We start from the raw sequence: 14283 nt of genomic DNA, 5'->3' as shown, positions 1-14283 counted from the left end.
TCAGTTAATATTTGATGGTTTAAAAGAGAAAATATTGATAAAAACTTCATGATAGTATATACTCAATGGAATATTAAGCCATAATAAAGAATGAAATCTTGCCATTTGCAATGGCATGGATGGAGCAAGAGAGTATAAAGCTAAGTAATGTCAGTCAGAGAAAGACAAATACCATATGATTTCACTCATATGTGGCATTTAAGAAACAAAACAAATGAGCCAAGAAAATAGAGAGAGAGAAGCCAAGAAACAAACTCTTAATTACAGAGAACAAACTGATGATTAGAGGGGAGGTGGGTCAGGGAGGGTGAAATAGGTGATAGGGATTAAGGAGGGCACTTGTGATGAGCACCAGGTGATGCATGGAGTTACTGAATCTCTATATCCTACACATGAAACTAATAGAACACTGTATGTCAACTATATCGGGACCTAAAATTTAAAAACAACAACAACAAAAAGATAACTCACTAGTTTAAAAAAAAAACAAACAAAACCCTTATGACCAAAACATAAATTGTTTGGATATTCTTCTAAGGATGAGTAATCATAGACTTAAGTGAATCTGGGATACAATTTCTTATTCTTTTGAATAGGATTAATGTCCAGAATAAAGCAATTTTACATTTCTTTGTTTTTATGTGCCACTATACCTTTAAAAGGAATAATAATCACATTCAGTTCAGAGATTTCATTTTACACTAAAATTGCTTCACACACATAATTATGAAGCATGATGATCATGTCCCTGGAAAACTCCATATACATAACCTGGAGCAACTGTAACTTCAAATCAAAGCCTTAGAAAAGTTTAAGTACAGACTGTCCATAATTTTCTACAAATATTTAGGGACACTCTCTAATAATATATGTTTCTCTAAATATCAGATTGCTAGATGACATTGTTTGGTGTTCAAAGCAACAATAAATCTGATTTTTTTTTCCAGGGAAGTTGTTTTGCATCATGAGCCTCGTAGGAAACGTGAAGCTGAATTATCACTAATTCCAGAGTGAATTAATGCACAAATGAAAAATTGTGGATAGATAATGATGCAGGAGATAATAAAGAATAAGGGCCAAGAAATATAATTAATTGTGATAGGAAGAAAACAATACTGTATTGAAATTTAGGAAGAGTCATATTCATGGATTCTGCAAAGACTCAGGCTAATTAGAAATTTAACTATATTGGTTTATCTACTGGTACCTCTACTTAAGGAGAAAAAAGGAACTGCAGCCCTCAGAATCACTGATAATGTAATAAATATACATTTTATATATACAAATAATGTTAATAATCATGTTTGAATTTTCAATGCAATTATAAATAAGCAACAGTAAGGCAATATTCACTGAACGTCTGTATGTGCTAGGTATTTACTAATTGCTTCACTTATTTTTACCTCATTTAATCTTCACTACAACTGCTAGAGACAGAATTATTATTATTATTATTTTTTAAAGATTTTATTTATTTATTTAATTGACAGAGAGAGAGAGAGAGAGAGACAGCGTGAGGGGGAACACAAGTAGGGGGAGTGGGAGAGGGAGAAGCAGGCTTCCTGCCGAGCAGGGACCCTGATGCGGGGCTCGATCCCAGGACCCCGGGATCATGATCTGTGCCGAAGGCAGTCGCTTAATCAACTGAGCCGCCCAGGCGCCCCGAGACAGATAGAATTATTATTCTTGTCTTACAGATGAGTTTAGGTAGTCTTCCTAGGGTCACACGGGTGGTTAAGTGGCTGGACTGAGATTGAAGCCTAGGCTCAGCTCTTAACCACGAGGGTTTTCAGTCTCAAAATGTAACTGGGTCATTTGTTTTTTAAAAATTTTGGCCTTACAAATGAAAGGGAGTGGGAGATAAGGCTTGCCATTATGGAAAGAATAAGTCACAGAAATAAAAGGCACTGCATGAGGAATATTGGTCAATGGTACTGTAATAGCATTGTATGGTCACAGATGGTGGCTGCACTCGTGGTGAGCACAGCATAATGTATAAACTTGTCAAATCACTAGGTTGTACACCTGAAATTAATGTAAAATTGTGCATCAACTATACTCACATACAGAAATTAAACCAAGAAGGAAAACAAAATTTCAACTATTTCCAGGGAAAAAACCCACAAAAAATAAAGAGTACAATCACTCTGTACTCTGTATATGCCTCTATTATTGAATGTAATACATTGTATTGCAGTTATTTGCTTTCAAGCCTGTCTCTATCTCCAGAATGGAAGCTTCCTGGTTGTAGGGATCACGTGTAATTGCACAGAAAAAAAGGCTTGGTTAATATTTATTGAATTGAATTGAGCATTAAATTACACTCATTAAAAGAAAACAATTTTGGCCTTTTAACAATAAAGTCTTGTTGAATGTTGTATTTTAGATTAGATGTTTGTTTCTGTTCTATAGAAATTAAATCTGTGGAAAAGAACAGGTATTCTAAGCCACTGGAAGTTCAGGTACAATGTAAAGAAATAGAAACTAAGCTCATCATGTTCCTTTATTTAAGGTACTCTACCATATTTAGGTGCTATTCAGTTAACAAAGTATCAAATCAAAGATATTTTTACAAATATTTCTCACTTGACTTAATTTCCATACCTTCCAGATGTATTCTTCAGTATGGCAAGAGCATCTGGATAGCCATCCATGTTGTAGTCTCCAATATGAAGGGTAATTGGAAGTGGTATTTCAGTTGGTCGTTGTTCATGCACAAATGGCACAAAGCCCCACAGTGTGCCCTTGTTGCTGAACTCCTGTAGGACTGGAACCCACTATGGAATAAGAGGAAGAAGATTAGATTTTACAGTTACTTTAGAAAAAAAAAATTCACGATTTGTAAAACAAACGATTTATTAAAAGTCCTCACAAGCATTATCTTAAACTTCTTTATCTCTACATCTAAGGGTATTATGATTTACTTTGAAGAACAGATAACTGATACTCTAGAAAAAAATAAAGTCCCATTTAAATTTCATCACTAGTCATTCTTCCTTGAACTGGTACATAGAGCCTTTGAAGGTTTTTCACAAAATCACAGAATCTTAGGTTTGAATTGATATTGATTCCTATAGTTGAATCCCCCCATTTTAAAGCTGTGTTGAGTGGAAATGTAATTTCAAGGTAATATTTTTTAATGATTTATTTACTTATTTTAGAGAGGGAGGGAGGGAGAGAGAGAGAACGAGGGGGAGGGGCAGAGGGAGAAGGAGAGAGAGAATCTCAATCAGACTCCCACTGAACATGGAGCCCAACAGGGGGCTCTATCTCAAGATCCTGAGATCATGAACTGAGCAGAAACCAAGAGTTGGACGCTTAACTGACTGAGCCACCTAGGCACCCCGCAAATGAGTATTTTTTTAAATTAGAGCAAACCATAATATCATCTAATATTGATGTCCTTTCAGGAGGATCAGCTTAGGAAGAAAGTTAGAAGATGACAGAACCTCCGTTGTTCCCCTGCTTTGCCTTTTATACATAATGATGACTTTAGTCACCATCTTCAGAGCCAAGAGTTCTGAGGCTTTCCTGACAACACCAGCCCTGAAGAGAAGCTCTGCCTGTCCAGGGGGAGCTTTGTCACCAAAACAGCTGGAATCTACTTTTAGAAAGTTCTTTATTTTTATGTTGATTATAATGAAGAGAACAGAGAGAATAAGTTGATTTCAAAAAGAGCTTTTGGAAATCCATTTCTCTTTTGAGATGCCCTAATCTACTTCTAATAACCTAATGCAAACTAAAAATCTGAAGAGTGGAGATCATACCATTAAAATTACAAATATGCCCGGGGCGCCTGGGTGGCTCAGTCGTTGGGCGTCTGCCTTTGGCTCAGGTCAAATTATAAATATGCCCATGATTAGTTAAAAGTATGGATACTGGCACACACCCTAGAGATGTTTAAACAGGCTCAGCTGGCTTGAAATGACAGCAGGCTAAACATGACTACATGTTTCTTTTAAGCAGGTGACTCTTTATATGGCTCCAAGTCAAACGATATTAAAAATGGCTTCTTGCAAAGGGTTTAGTACATAGGGTACCCTAAACATTTTCTAGGTTTTCCAAAGAAAGCATAACTTGCCAAGGAAAAAGAGAAAAAAATAATGATAAAGACATATTTATAGAAAACAAGCTGTTTTCTATAAACAGCTATGCTCACCACTATACCAGCTAAAAAAAGGCAGCTATGCTCACCTTATACCACCAACGCAGATACAAGCTGTTTTTAAAAAAATACTTGTTAAATCTTAGATTAATTTTTCAATCTTTCTTAAAAGCAAAAAAAATATTATCATCAAAATGTTTTAATGATTTACTTGACTTTGAAAAAAACTGTTGGTTTTGTTTTGGAAGAAGATGGGAAATTTCACAAAATGCTAAGTTATCACAAATTTCTGAAAAGGTTGACCATTTATTAATGAGGATAAAGTATTCTTATTAAGGTAAATGTATTAAGGTCTAAAAAGTAAAAAGATATTTTATTAATATGACATCCTTAACAGTCACCAAAGAACTGTGACATTTATCTTCCCAGAGAGAGATGACTATATAATTTGAAACACTCTTACAGTAGTCTGTTTCTTGAAGCCAGGTTATAATTACTATGTTTACTTATACCTATGAAACAATGATTAGGTATTACTTGACCTCATGTTTTCGTTGATTCAAAACTTAAAAAAGCTTAAGATAATATAATTTATGGGTACAGAAGTTAAATGTTTTTAGACTGTTGATTGTATGAAGATTTTTCTTTAGTGTCTTAGTATAAAATGTAGTTTCCTACAAAGGCAGTAGAAGTCAGTAGGTTATTCTATCATTTCTTACCCTAAGATAGAAAACAAAACTGATTAATTCTAGTACTATAATACTGGCTTTCTTGTCTAGTGCTATCAATATGGAAAAATTCTCAATGTTACAACATATCATTGCCACATTAATCTGCTAAAACTATTGGATTCTAAACTGTTTACCTACAAGCTACAGGTAAAAAGTCAGCTTGAGAGAATGAAACAGATCTAGATAGCACAAATAAAGACAAGATTAGCCTTGACAATAGATGTGATGTCCTTCTCTATAACCTTTTATCATAGTTACAGTGCCTTTTGCAATAATCCTAGGCTATAAAATGCTAACGGATCATTTAATTACAGGACCAAGAATAGGTCTTCTTCACCAGAAATGATTATAACAGTGTCTTCCCCCTCAATAAACAAACACAAAAAGATTTAAATGCATTTCATTAAATTAAAATGAGGATGTCAATAATTTATATAGGGTTTCTCTGTGTTCTGATTCTTCAGATACTTTTTCTAATCTCTGAAGATTTTCTTCAAGAAGGTAACTCTACTGACATTAAAAAACAAGCTGGATATACCTGTTTCGTTCCAGATTTTGCTAAGTAAATGATGCTTTTCTGGCAGTTTTTATCTTCACAGCCTGGCAGTAAGTGATCCATGTGTCCATCTCCATCTGCCAAAAGAAACTTCAAGAGTCCATTAACAGTTACAAAATAAAGTGTTCTTGTATGGCAGATTACATTTCTTATTTGTTCAAAGTCTGCATCAATCTGGGTAAATGGAAGAAACTGACATATGACTTTGTAATAAATGTGATTCAATTAAAACAATTACTCTGGCCCTTGCCATCTATTACCTGGATTGTGTCTTGTTTTAAATTGCTCACTTTTCTGTAAATATTTATCCAGTGTTGGAAAAAAACCCCCATTTCAGGCTTTAATATTAAGATCATCAATTCTTAAACAATGTGGCTTTTGACTTATTTACATAGTTATCATTGCTGCCGCAAGAGAAAAACAAGCATGTCAATAGTAACTCATTATTATATGGCTTATTTTAAATGTGTCTTTACATATAATTTATCTTTACACATGCTCTTAAGTCTCTTTTAAATAGTTTGAACTTCAAGAGTTCTAAAGCTCTCAGCACCCTGGCTTTTAAAAAGCAACAACAATTTTTATCAATAAAAAGGCAAATGAAGAGAATACAGATGTCATTTTCAGCTGACTGGTTTTTTAAAAAGCTACACAATGAGGGCGCTTGGGTTGTTCAGTTGGTTAAGCATCTGATTTTGGTTCAGGTCATGATCTCAGGGTCTTGGGATTGAGCCCTGCATCAGGCTCTGTGCTCAATGTGGAGTCTGCTTTGTCCCTCTGTCCCCACCCCCCACACTCATGCTCTCTCTCAAATAAATAAAATCTTTTTTTTTTTTTTTAAGATTTTATTTATTTATTTGACAGAGAGAGACACAGAGAGAGCAGGAACACAAGCATGGGGAGTGGGAGAGGCAGAAGCAGGCTTCCCGCGGAGCAGGGAGCCTGATGCGGGGCTCGATTCCAGGACCCTGGGATCATGACCTGAGCCAAAGCAGATGCTTAACGACTGAGCCACCCAGGCACCCCATCAAATAAATAAAATCTTAAAAAAAAAGCTGCACAATGTTTTGCAAAGACCTTCAGAAGTGAGGTTGCTGAAGAACCTGGAATCAATTCCTCTAATGGTCTCTCCTTCCTACTGCCCCTTACCTGATGGGGTTTACAGATTTTGATGTCCTATAAATCTCTACAGTGACATGCACAGTGGAATAGTCATTTAGATTTTAAATTTTGTGTTGCTTTATTCACTGATTTATTTTCTATGTTTTAACATATAATGTGTGTCTGAGGCAAGTGCCTTCAGTTTGAAGGAGATAACAAGGATTAGCAATAGAGAAATATTCTTCCATGTTTAGGCTTACATATTAAGAAAATACAGAATTTTAACAAGCCTATCAAGTCTTCAGTAATATATTCAAAAGGGAAAAAAATAATTTTAGGCTGAGTGGGCTGAAAATCTAGCCAATGGAAGCTGACCCCAGCAAGGAAAAATAAAAGGTGCAGCCTAGTGAAAAATAAATTTCTTTCATTTAATTTCATGGTTTAATTACTTATGAGCTTTATGATTAATATCATTTGTGACAAGAAACCCTTACACAGAGGAGTAAAACATTAAATAACATAGTTGAATTAATAATGGAAAGTATGGAGAACATCTGTGATTTGACAGTATATATAGATTTGGACTACTGAGAAAGAAGAGAGATAGATGCAACTCTAGGCAGGAATACTTGGAAAGGAAAAGGCTTTTCAAGGGCATAAACATATATTATGGTTAAAGATAAATAAAAAAAGAGCTAGCCAAGTAAGAATGAATTAAATGCAAAATGTGATTTATAAGCGGGCTCTAGGAATATCATAGACCTCATTAAAAGCCAAACCATTTTATTGCAAATTAAAGGGGGGACCAATTAGAAGACCATTACTAAGTCTCTACCCTTCATTTTTACCCAATGACAAAATACTCAGATTAGATTCTAATTTACACTTTTATTTTCTCCTAGTTCCTTTATTCCAAGTAGCTTCCTATTTCCTACAAGTATTTCAACTATGACTTAGCTGATATTTAATGCTGGCAAATAACCATCTAATAAACATACAACAAACTCATGTGATAACTCATAATCACGCCTTTTAGTATAAGTTAGCAACAATATTTTATAGATATGGTCAAAGAAATGGAGAACTTTATCAGAGAATGTCTTCCTTGTGCCCTTTCTACATGCTGTTTTTTGATATTTAAGGGAAGTAATAGAAAAGCTGTCTGATAGTCCAACTTCATGCCCAAAGGAAATTTTAAATACAAAGTTATTAATTCCTGGGACTTCTTTAAGGAATGTGTCCAAGTTCACAGACTGGTCCCTCCATCAGCATGACTTCTTCATAGTCTATTCAAGGTCACATTATTTCTTAGAGAATTTGTTTAAAAGAATACTATTTCCTAGCCTTGGGCCTTTGATTCATGTGAAATTTATTTTTCTGAAACTATTTTCTTCCCTAGGCATAAAAGTTATATTATTATTAAAATAACAACCATAAATCTACATATAAGCACAAGTAACATTTTCATGAAAAATGACTATTTTCCAAAACAAAAACGTTTTACAAGAAGAGTGGCATTATCTGGCTTAACAGAAAAAAGCTGGATTTTCATGCTGCTTTTGTACTCAATCTGTTTTTTTTTTTTTTTAATTTTATTATGTTATGTTAGTCACCATACAATACATCATTAGTTTTTGATGTGGTGATCCACGATCCGTTGTTTTCGTAAAACACCCAGTGCTCCATGCAGTATGTGGCCTCCTTAATACCCATCACCGGGCTAACCAATCCCCCCTCCCCCCTCCCCTCTAAAACCCTGCTTGTTTCTCAGAGTCCATAGTCTCTCATGGTTCATCTCTCCCTCCAATTCCCCCCCCCCATTTTTCCCTTCCTTCTCCTAATGTCCTCCATGCTATTCCTTATGTTCCACAAATAAGTGAAACCATATGATAATTGACTTTCTCTGCTTGACTTATTTCACTTAGCATAATCTCCTCCAGTCCCATCCATGTTGATGTAAAAGTTGGGTATTCATCCTTTCTGATGGCTGAGTAATATTCCATTGTATATATGGACCACATCTTCTCTATCCATTCATCTGTTGAAGGGCATCTCGGCTCTTTCCACAGTTTGGCTATTGTGGACATTGCTGCTATGAACATTGGGGTGCATATGGCCCTTGTTTTCACTACATCTGTGTCTTTGGGGTAAATACCCAGGAGTGCAATTGCTGGGTCATAGGGTAGCTCTATTTTTAAATTTTTGAGGAACCTCCACACTGTTTTCCAAAGTGGCTATTTCCAAAGTGGCTTGCATTCCCACCAACAGTGTAAGAGGGTTCCCCTTTCTCCACAACCTCTCCAACATTTGTTGTTTCTTTCCCTGTCCATTTTTGCCATTCTAACTGGTGTAAGGTGGTATCTCAATGTGGTTTTGATTTGAATTTCCCTGATGGCTAATGATGATGAACATTTTTTTATATGTCTGTTAGCCATTTGTATGTCTTCTTCAGAGAAGTGTCTTTTCATATCTTCTGCCCACTTTTTGACTTGATTATTTGTTTTCTGGGTGGTGAGTTTGAGAAGCTCTTTACAGATCTTGATATCAGCCCTTTATCTGTAGTGTCATTTGCAAGTATTTTCTCCCATTCTGTGGGTTGCCTCTTTGTTTTGTTGACTGTTTCCTTGGCTGTGCAGAAGCTTTTTATCTTGATGAAGTCCCAAAAGTTCATTTTTGCTTTTGTTTCACTAGCTTTTGGAGATGTATCTTGAAAGAAGTTGCTGTGGGCGATGTCAAAGAGGTTACTGCCTATGTTCTCCTCTAGGATTTTGATGGATTCCTGTCTCACATTGAGGTCTTTCATCCATTTTGAGTTTATCTTTGTGAATGGTGTTAGAGAATGGTCGAGTTTCATTCTTCTGCATGTGGCTGTCCAATTTTCCCAGCACCATTTATTGAAGAGACTGTCTTTTTTCCATTGCATGTTTTTTCCTGCTTTGTCAAAGATTATTTGACCATAGAGTTGAGGGTCCATATCTGGGTTCTCTATTCTGTTCCATTGGTCTGTATGTCTGTTTTTGTGCCAGTATCATGCTGTCTTGGTGATCACAGCTTTGTAATATAGCTTGAAATTGGGCAACGTGATGCCCCCAGCTTTGTTTTTCTTTTTCAACATTTCCTTGGCGATTTGGGGTCTTTTCTGATTCCATATTAATTTTAGGATTGTTTGTTCCAGCACTTTGAAAAATGTCATTGGAATTTTGAATGGGATGGCATTGAAGGTATAGATTGCTCTGGGTAGCATAGACATTTTAACAATGTTTATTCTTCCGATCCATAAGCAAGGAATATTTTTCCATCTTTTTGTGCCTTCTTCCATTTCTTTCATGAGTGTAATTCTCCTTTTTTGATGGGGTCTTTGTCTGGTTTTGGGATCAATGTAATTCTGGCCTCATAAAATGAGTTTGGAAATTTTCCTTCCATTTCTATTTTTTGGAACAGTTTCAGAAGAATAGGTATTCATTCTTTAAAGAATTAGAATTCCCCTGGGAAGCCATCTGGCCCTGAGTTCTTGTTTGTTGGGAGATTTTTGATTACTGCTTCCATTTGCTTACTGGTTATGGGTCTGTTCAGGTTTTCTATTTCTTCCTGGTTCAGTTTTGGTAGTTTATACGTCTCTAGGAATGCATCCATTTCTTCTAGATTGTCTAATTTGCTGGCATGTAGTTGCTCATAATATGTTCTTATAATTGTTTGTATTTCTTTGGTGTTGGTTGTGATCTCTCCTCTTTCAGTAGTGATTTTATTTATTTGGGTCCTTTCTCTTTTCTGATATGTATGGCCAGGGTTTTATCAATCTTACTTATTCTTTCAAAGAACAGCTCCTAGTTTCGATGATCTGTTCTACTGTTCTTTTAGTTTCTATTTCATTGATTTCTGCTCTGATCTTTCTTATTTCTCTTTTCCTGCTGGGTTTAGGCTTTATTTGCTGTTCTTTCTCCAGCTCGTTCAGGTGTAGGGTTAGGTTGTGTATTTGAGACCTTTCTTGTTTCTTGAGGAAGGCTTGTATTGCTATATACTTTCCTCTTACGACTGTCTTTGCTGCATCCCAAAGATTTTGAACAGTTGTGTTTTCATTTTCATTGGTTTCCATGAATTTTTTAAATTCTTCTTTAATTTCCTGGTTGACCCATTCATTCTTTAGTAGGACGCTCTTTAGCTTCCATGTATTTGAGTTCTTTCTGATTTTCCTCTTGTGATTGAGTTCTAGTTTCAAAGCACTGTGGTCCGAAAATATGCAGGGAATAATCCCAATCTTTTGGTACTGGTTGAGACCTGATTTGTGACCCAGAACGTGATCTATTCTGGAGAATGTTCCATGGGCACTAGAGAAGAATGTGTACTCTGTTGCTTTGGGATGGAATGTTCTGAATATATCTGTGAAGTCTTTCTGGTCCAGTGTGTCATTTAAAGCCTTTATTTCCTTGTTGATCTTTTGCTTAGATGATCTGTCCATTTCAGTGAGAGGGGTGTTAATGTCCCCTACTATTATTGTATTGTTGTCAATGTGTTTCTTTGATTTTGTTATTTATTGGCTTATATAAGTGGCTGCTCCCACGTCAGGGGCATAGATATTTTCAATTGCTGGATCTTCTTGTTGGATAGACCCTTTAAGTATGATATAGTGTCCTTCCTAATCTCTTATTATAGTCTTTGTTTTAAAATCTAATTTGTCTGATATAAGGATTGCCACCCCAGCTTTCTTTTGACGTCCATTCGCATGGTAAATGGTTTTCCAACCCCTCATTTAAATCTGGAGGTGTCTTTGGGTCTAAAATGAGTCTCTTGCAGACAGCATATCAATGGGTCATGTTTTTTTTATCCAATCTGATACCCTGTGTCTTTTGATTGGGACATTTAGTCCATTTACATTCAGGATAACTACTGAAAGATATGAATTTAGTGCCATTGTATTGCCTGTAAGGTGACTGTTACTGTATATTGTCTCTGTTCCTTTTTGGTCTATGTTACTTATAGGCTCTCTCTTTGCTTAGAGGACCCCTTTCAGTATTTCCTGTAGGGCTGGTTTGGTGTTCGCAAATTCTTTTAGTTTTTGTTTGTCCTGGAAGCTTTTTATCTCCCCTTCTATTTTCAATGACAGCGTAGCTGGATATAATATTCTTGGCTGCATATTTTTCTCATTTAGTACCCTGAATATATCATGCCAGTCCTTTCTGGCCTGCCAGGTCTCTGTGGATATGTCTGCTGCCAATCTAATATTTCTACCATTGTAGGTTACCTTGGAGCTCTGTGGCAATCAGGCACCCCTGGTCTTTCTGTGACCCTGAGGGTGCTGAGACCACACTGTCCCAGCGAGGGTTCCAACCCCTGCTTAGCCACTGGAGCGACATCCCTCAGCAGAGCTGACTTCTAAAAGTTCCGATTTTGTGCTCCGTGGCTCTATCACTTGCCAGAAGAGGCCGACGGAGGCCCCCTCCTCCGCTGTCTATCTTCCCGAATATCGCCTTGGATTCACTTCTTCGCACATCCTACCTTCCAGAAAGTGGTAGCTTTTCTGTTCATAGTATTGCTGCTAATCTTTTCTTTGATCTCCTGTTGAGTTTGTAGGTGTTCAGAATGGTTTGATAACTATCTAGCTGAATTCCTGGGACCAGATGAAATTTAAGTCTTCTACTCCTCCGCCAGCTTGCTCCTCCCTTTCACATACAGCTTGATTTTTAATTGTGTTCATATACACATAGTATTAATACAGTTATGTGATTAAAGTCGAGTCTCCAAAGTGCCAGGGCCTTAATAATTTCACCAATAAGAAACACATATTGTCAAAGAATATGAATATGATCAAAACAGAAAAATAATTAAGATACTGCTAGTTACTATCAGACATGGTAATGCTGGAAAGCATGAGATAGGACCAAAAATATACAAAGTGAACCAAATTTGCTTTAATATATGTTTAGGCTTTGTAAGTAGATACTCATGAAATAAGACTTTCATAATGAAAGATTTCTCTTGTCAATTCTATTATTTGTTTTTACTGATGGTAAAATATTTTTTCTTGTCATTTCAATATCTAAATATCTATTAGGCTTTAATGTCTCCAGGATACTTATCTGCTGATGTTTTCTGCTTTGCTGAATATACTGATTCTTTGACGACTATGTCTTAGTGGTTATTTTTCCTTATTAAGAATTTTATAAAAGTCATGACCTATTCTACTTTCTTTTCTGAGTTTTCCTTATTCTCTTATGTGAATAGAGCTTCTGTTTTTCTTTTTCTTTCTTTCTTTCTTTTTTTTTTTGGAATCAGGCTTATAGTTTTTGCCTTTTATTTATTTTTTTGTTGTTCATTCCTTTTCCTTTAGTCTTTATTGTGGATCAGGCTTCCCCCCCACCCCGGGCTTATTCTAACAAACAGATTAAAGAACACATACATAACGGTCCAAATACTCCCCACTGCAAGGAAGGAGGAACTCAGCAGAGGACTGACCTGTGGGAAAGAGCAGCCAAAACAACAGCACAGTGCAAACAACACAGCATCAGAAACATTTCCTGAAAGTCTGGGCCCTCGACAGCATATGACTTCTTTTAAATATTGCAGTACTCTGAGGTGCAGGAAACATAACAAGCTTCCATACACGCAATAGACAGAAACTTAGCCAAAATAACAAGACAGAGGAATTCTCCCCAAAAGAAAGGTGAGGAGAGTATCAAATTCAGGGACTTGTGCAAAACAGATATAAACAATATATCTGAACAAGAATTTAGGACAATGGTCATAAGAATAGTAGCTGGACTTGAAAAAAGCATAGAAGACACCAGAGAAATTCTTGCTGCAAATATAAAAGACCTAAAAACTAGACAGGGTGAAATAAAAATGCTATAACTGAGATGCAAAACTGACTGGATATAATCACAATGAGGACTGAAGTAGCAGAGGAGAGAATAGGTGATATAGAAGTTAAAATTATGGAAAATCATGAAGCTGAAAAGAAGAGAGAGGGAAACAAAACTATTAGATCACGAATATAGAGTCACGGAACTCAGCAATTCCATAAAGTGAAATAATATTTGTATCATAGGAGTCCTAGAAGGAGAAGAGCAAGAAAAAAGGGCAGAAGGTTTATTTGAACAAATTATAGCTGAGAACTTCCCTAATCTGGGGAAGGATATGGGCATACCAATCCAAGAGGCAGAAAGAACTCCCCTCAAAATCAACAAAAACAGGTCAACACAATGGCATATCATAGTGAAATCTGCAAGATAGAAATATAAAGAGAGAATTCTGAAGGCAGCTAGGGATAAAAGGGCTGTCCATACAACCTACAAGGGTGGACACATAATGTTAGCAGCAGACTTGTCCACAGAAACTCGGCAGGCTAGAAGAAAGTGTCATGATATGTTCAACAGACTAAATGGGAAAAATATGCAGCCATGAATACTCTATCCAGCAAGGCTGTCATTCAGAATAGAAGGAGAGATAAAGAGTTTCCAAGACAAGTAAAAACTAAAGGAGTTCATGAACAGTAAACCAGCTCTGCAAAAAATATTACTCTGAATGTAAATGGACTCTATGCTCCAGTCAAAAGACGTAGGGTATCAGAATGGATTAACAAACAAGACCCATCTATATGCTGCTTACAAGAGACTCATTTTAGACCCAAAGACATGTCCAGATTGAAAGAGGAGGGGTGGAGAACCATTTTTCATGCTAATGGACATCAAAAGAAATGTGGAGTAGCCATATTTATATTAGACAAACTAGATTTTAAACTGAAGAGTATAATAAGAGATAAAGAAGGACACTATACCATGATAACGGGGTCTATC

The 14283-nt window shown here is 36.1% G+C and overlaps 1 protein-coding gene across 1 annotated transcript in view; it reads right to left on the bottom strand.

Moving 5' to 3' along the window:
• ITFG1 (integrin alpha FG-GAP repeat containing 1) overlaps positions 1-14283 on the bottom strand; it is a 329904-nt gene that overhangs the window by 161659 nt on the left and 153962 nt on the right. Inside the window, exons 9-10 of the mRNA XM_036120167.2 lie at positions 5375-5469; positions 2605-2777 (exon numbers count right to left, since the gene is read on the bottom strand). Of these exons, the coding sequence (XP_035976060.2) occupies positions 2605-2777; positions 5375-5469 (268 nt within the window). The remainder of the gene's footprint in view (positions 1-2604; positions 2778-5374; positions 5470-14283) is intronic.

The sequence above is a fragment of the Halichoerus grypus genome, chromosome 15, assembly GCF_964656455.1.
Source record: "Halichoerus grypus chromosome 15, mHalGry1.hap1.1, whole genome shotgun sequence".
NCBI classification, from domain to species: Eukaryota; Metazoa; Chordata; class Mammalia; order Carnivora; family Phocidae; genus Halichoerus; species Halichoerus grypus.
Note: the sequence above shows the minus strand (reverse complement) of the source record. Positions and strands in the feature narration are given on the sequence as shown.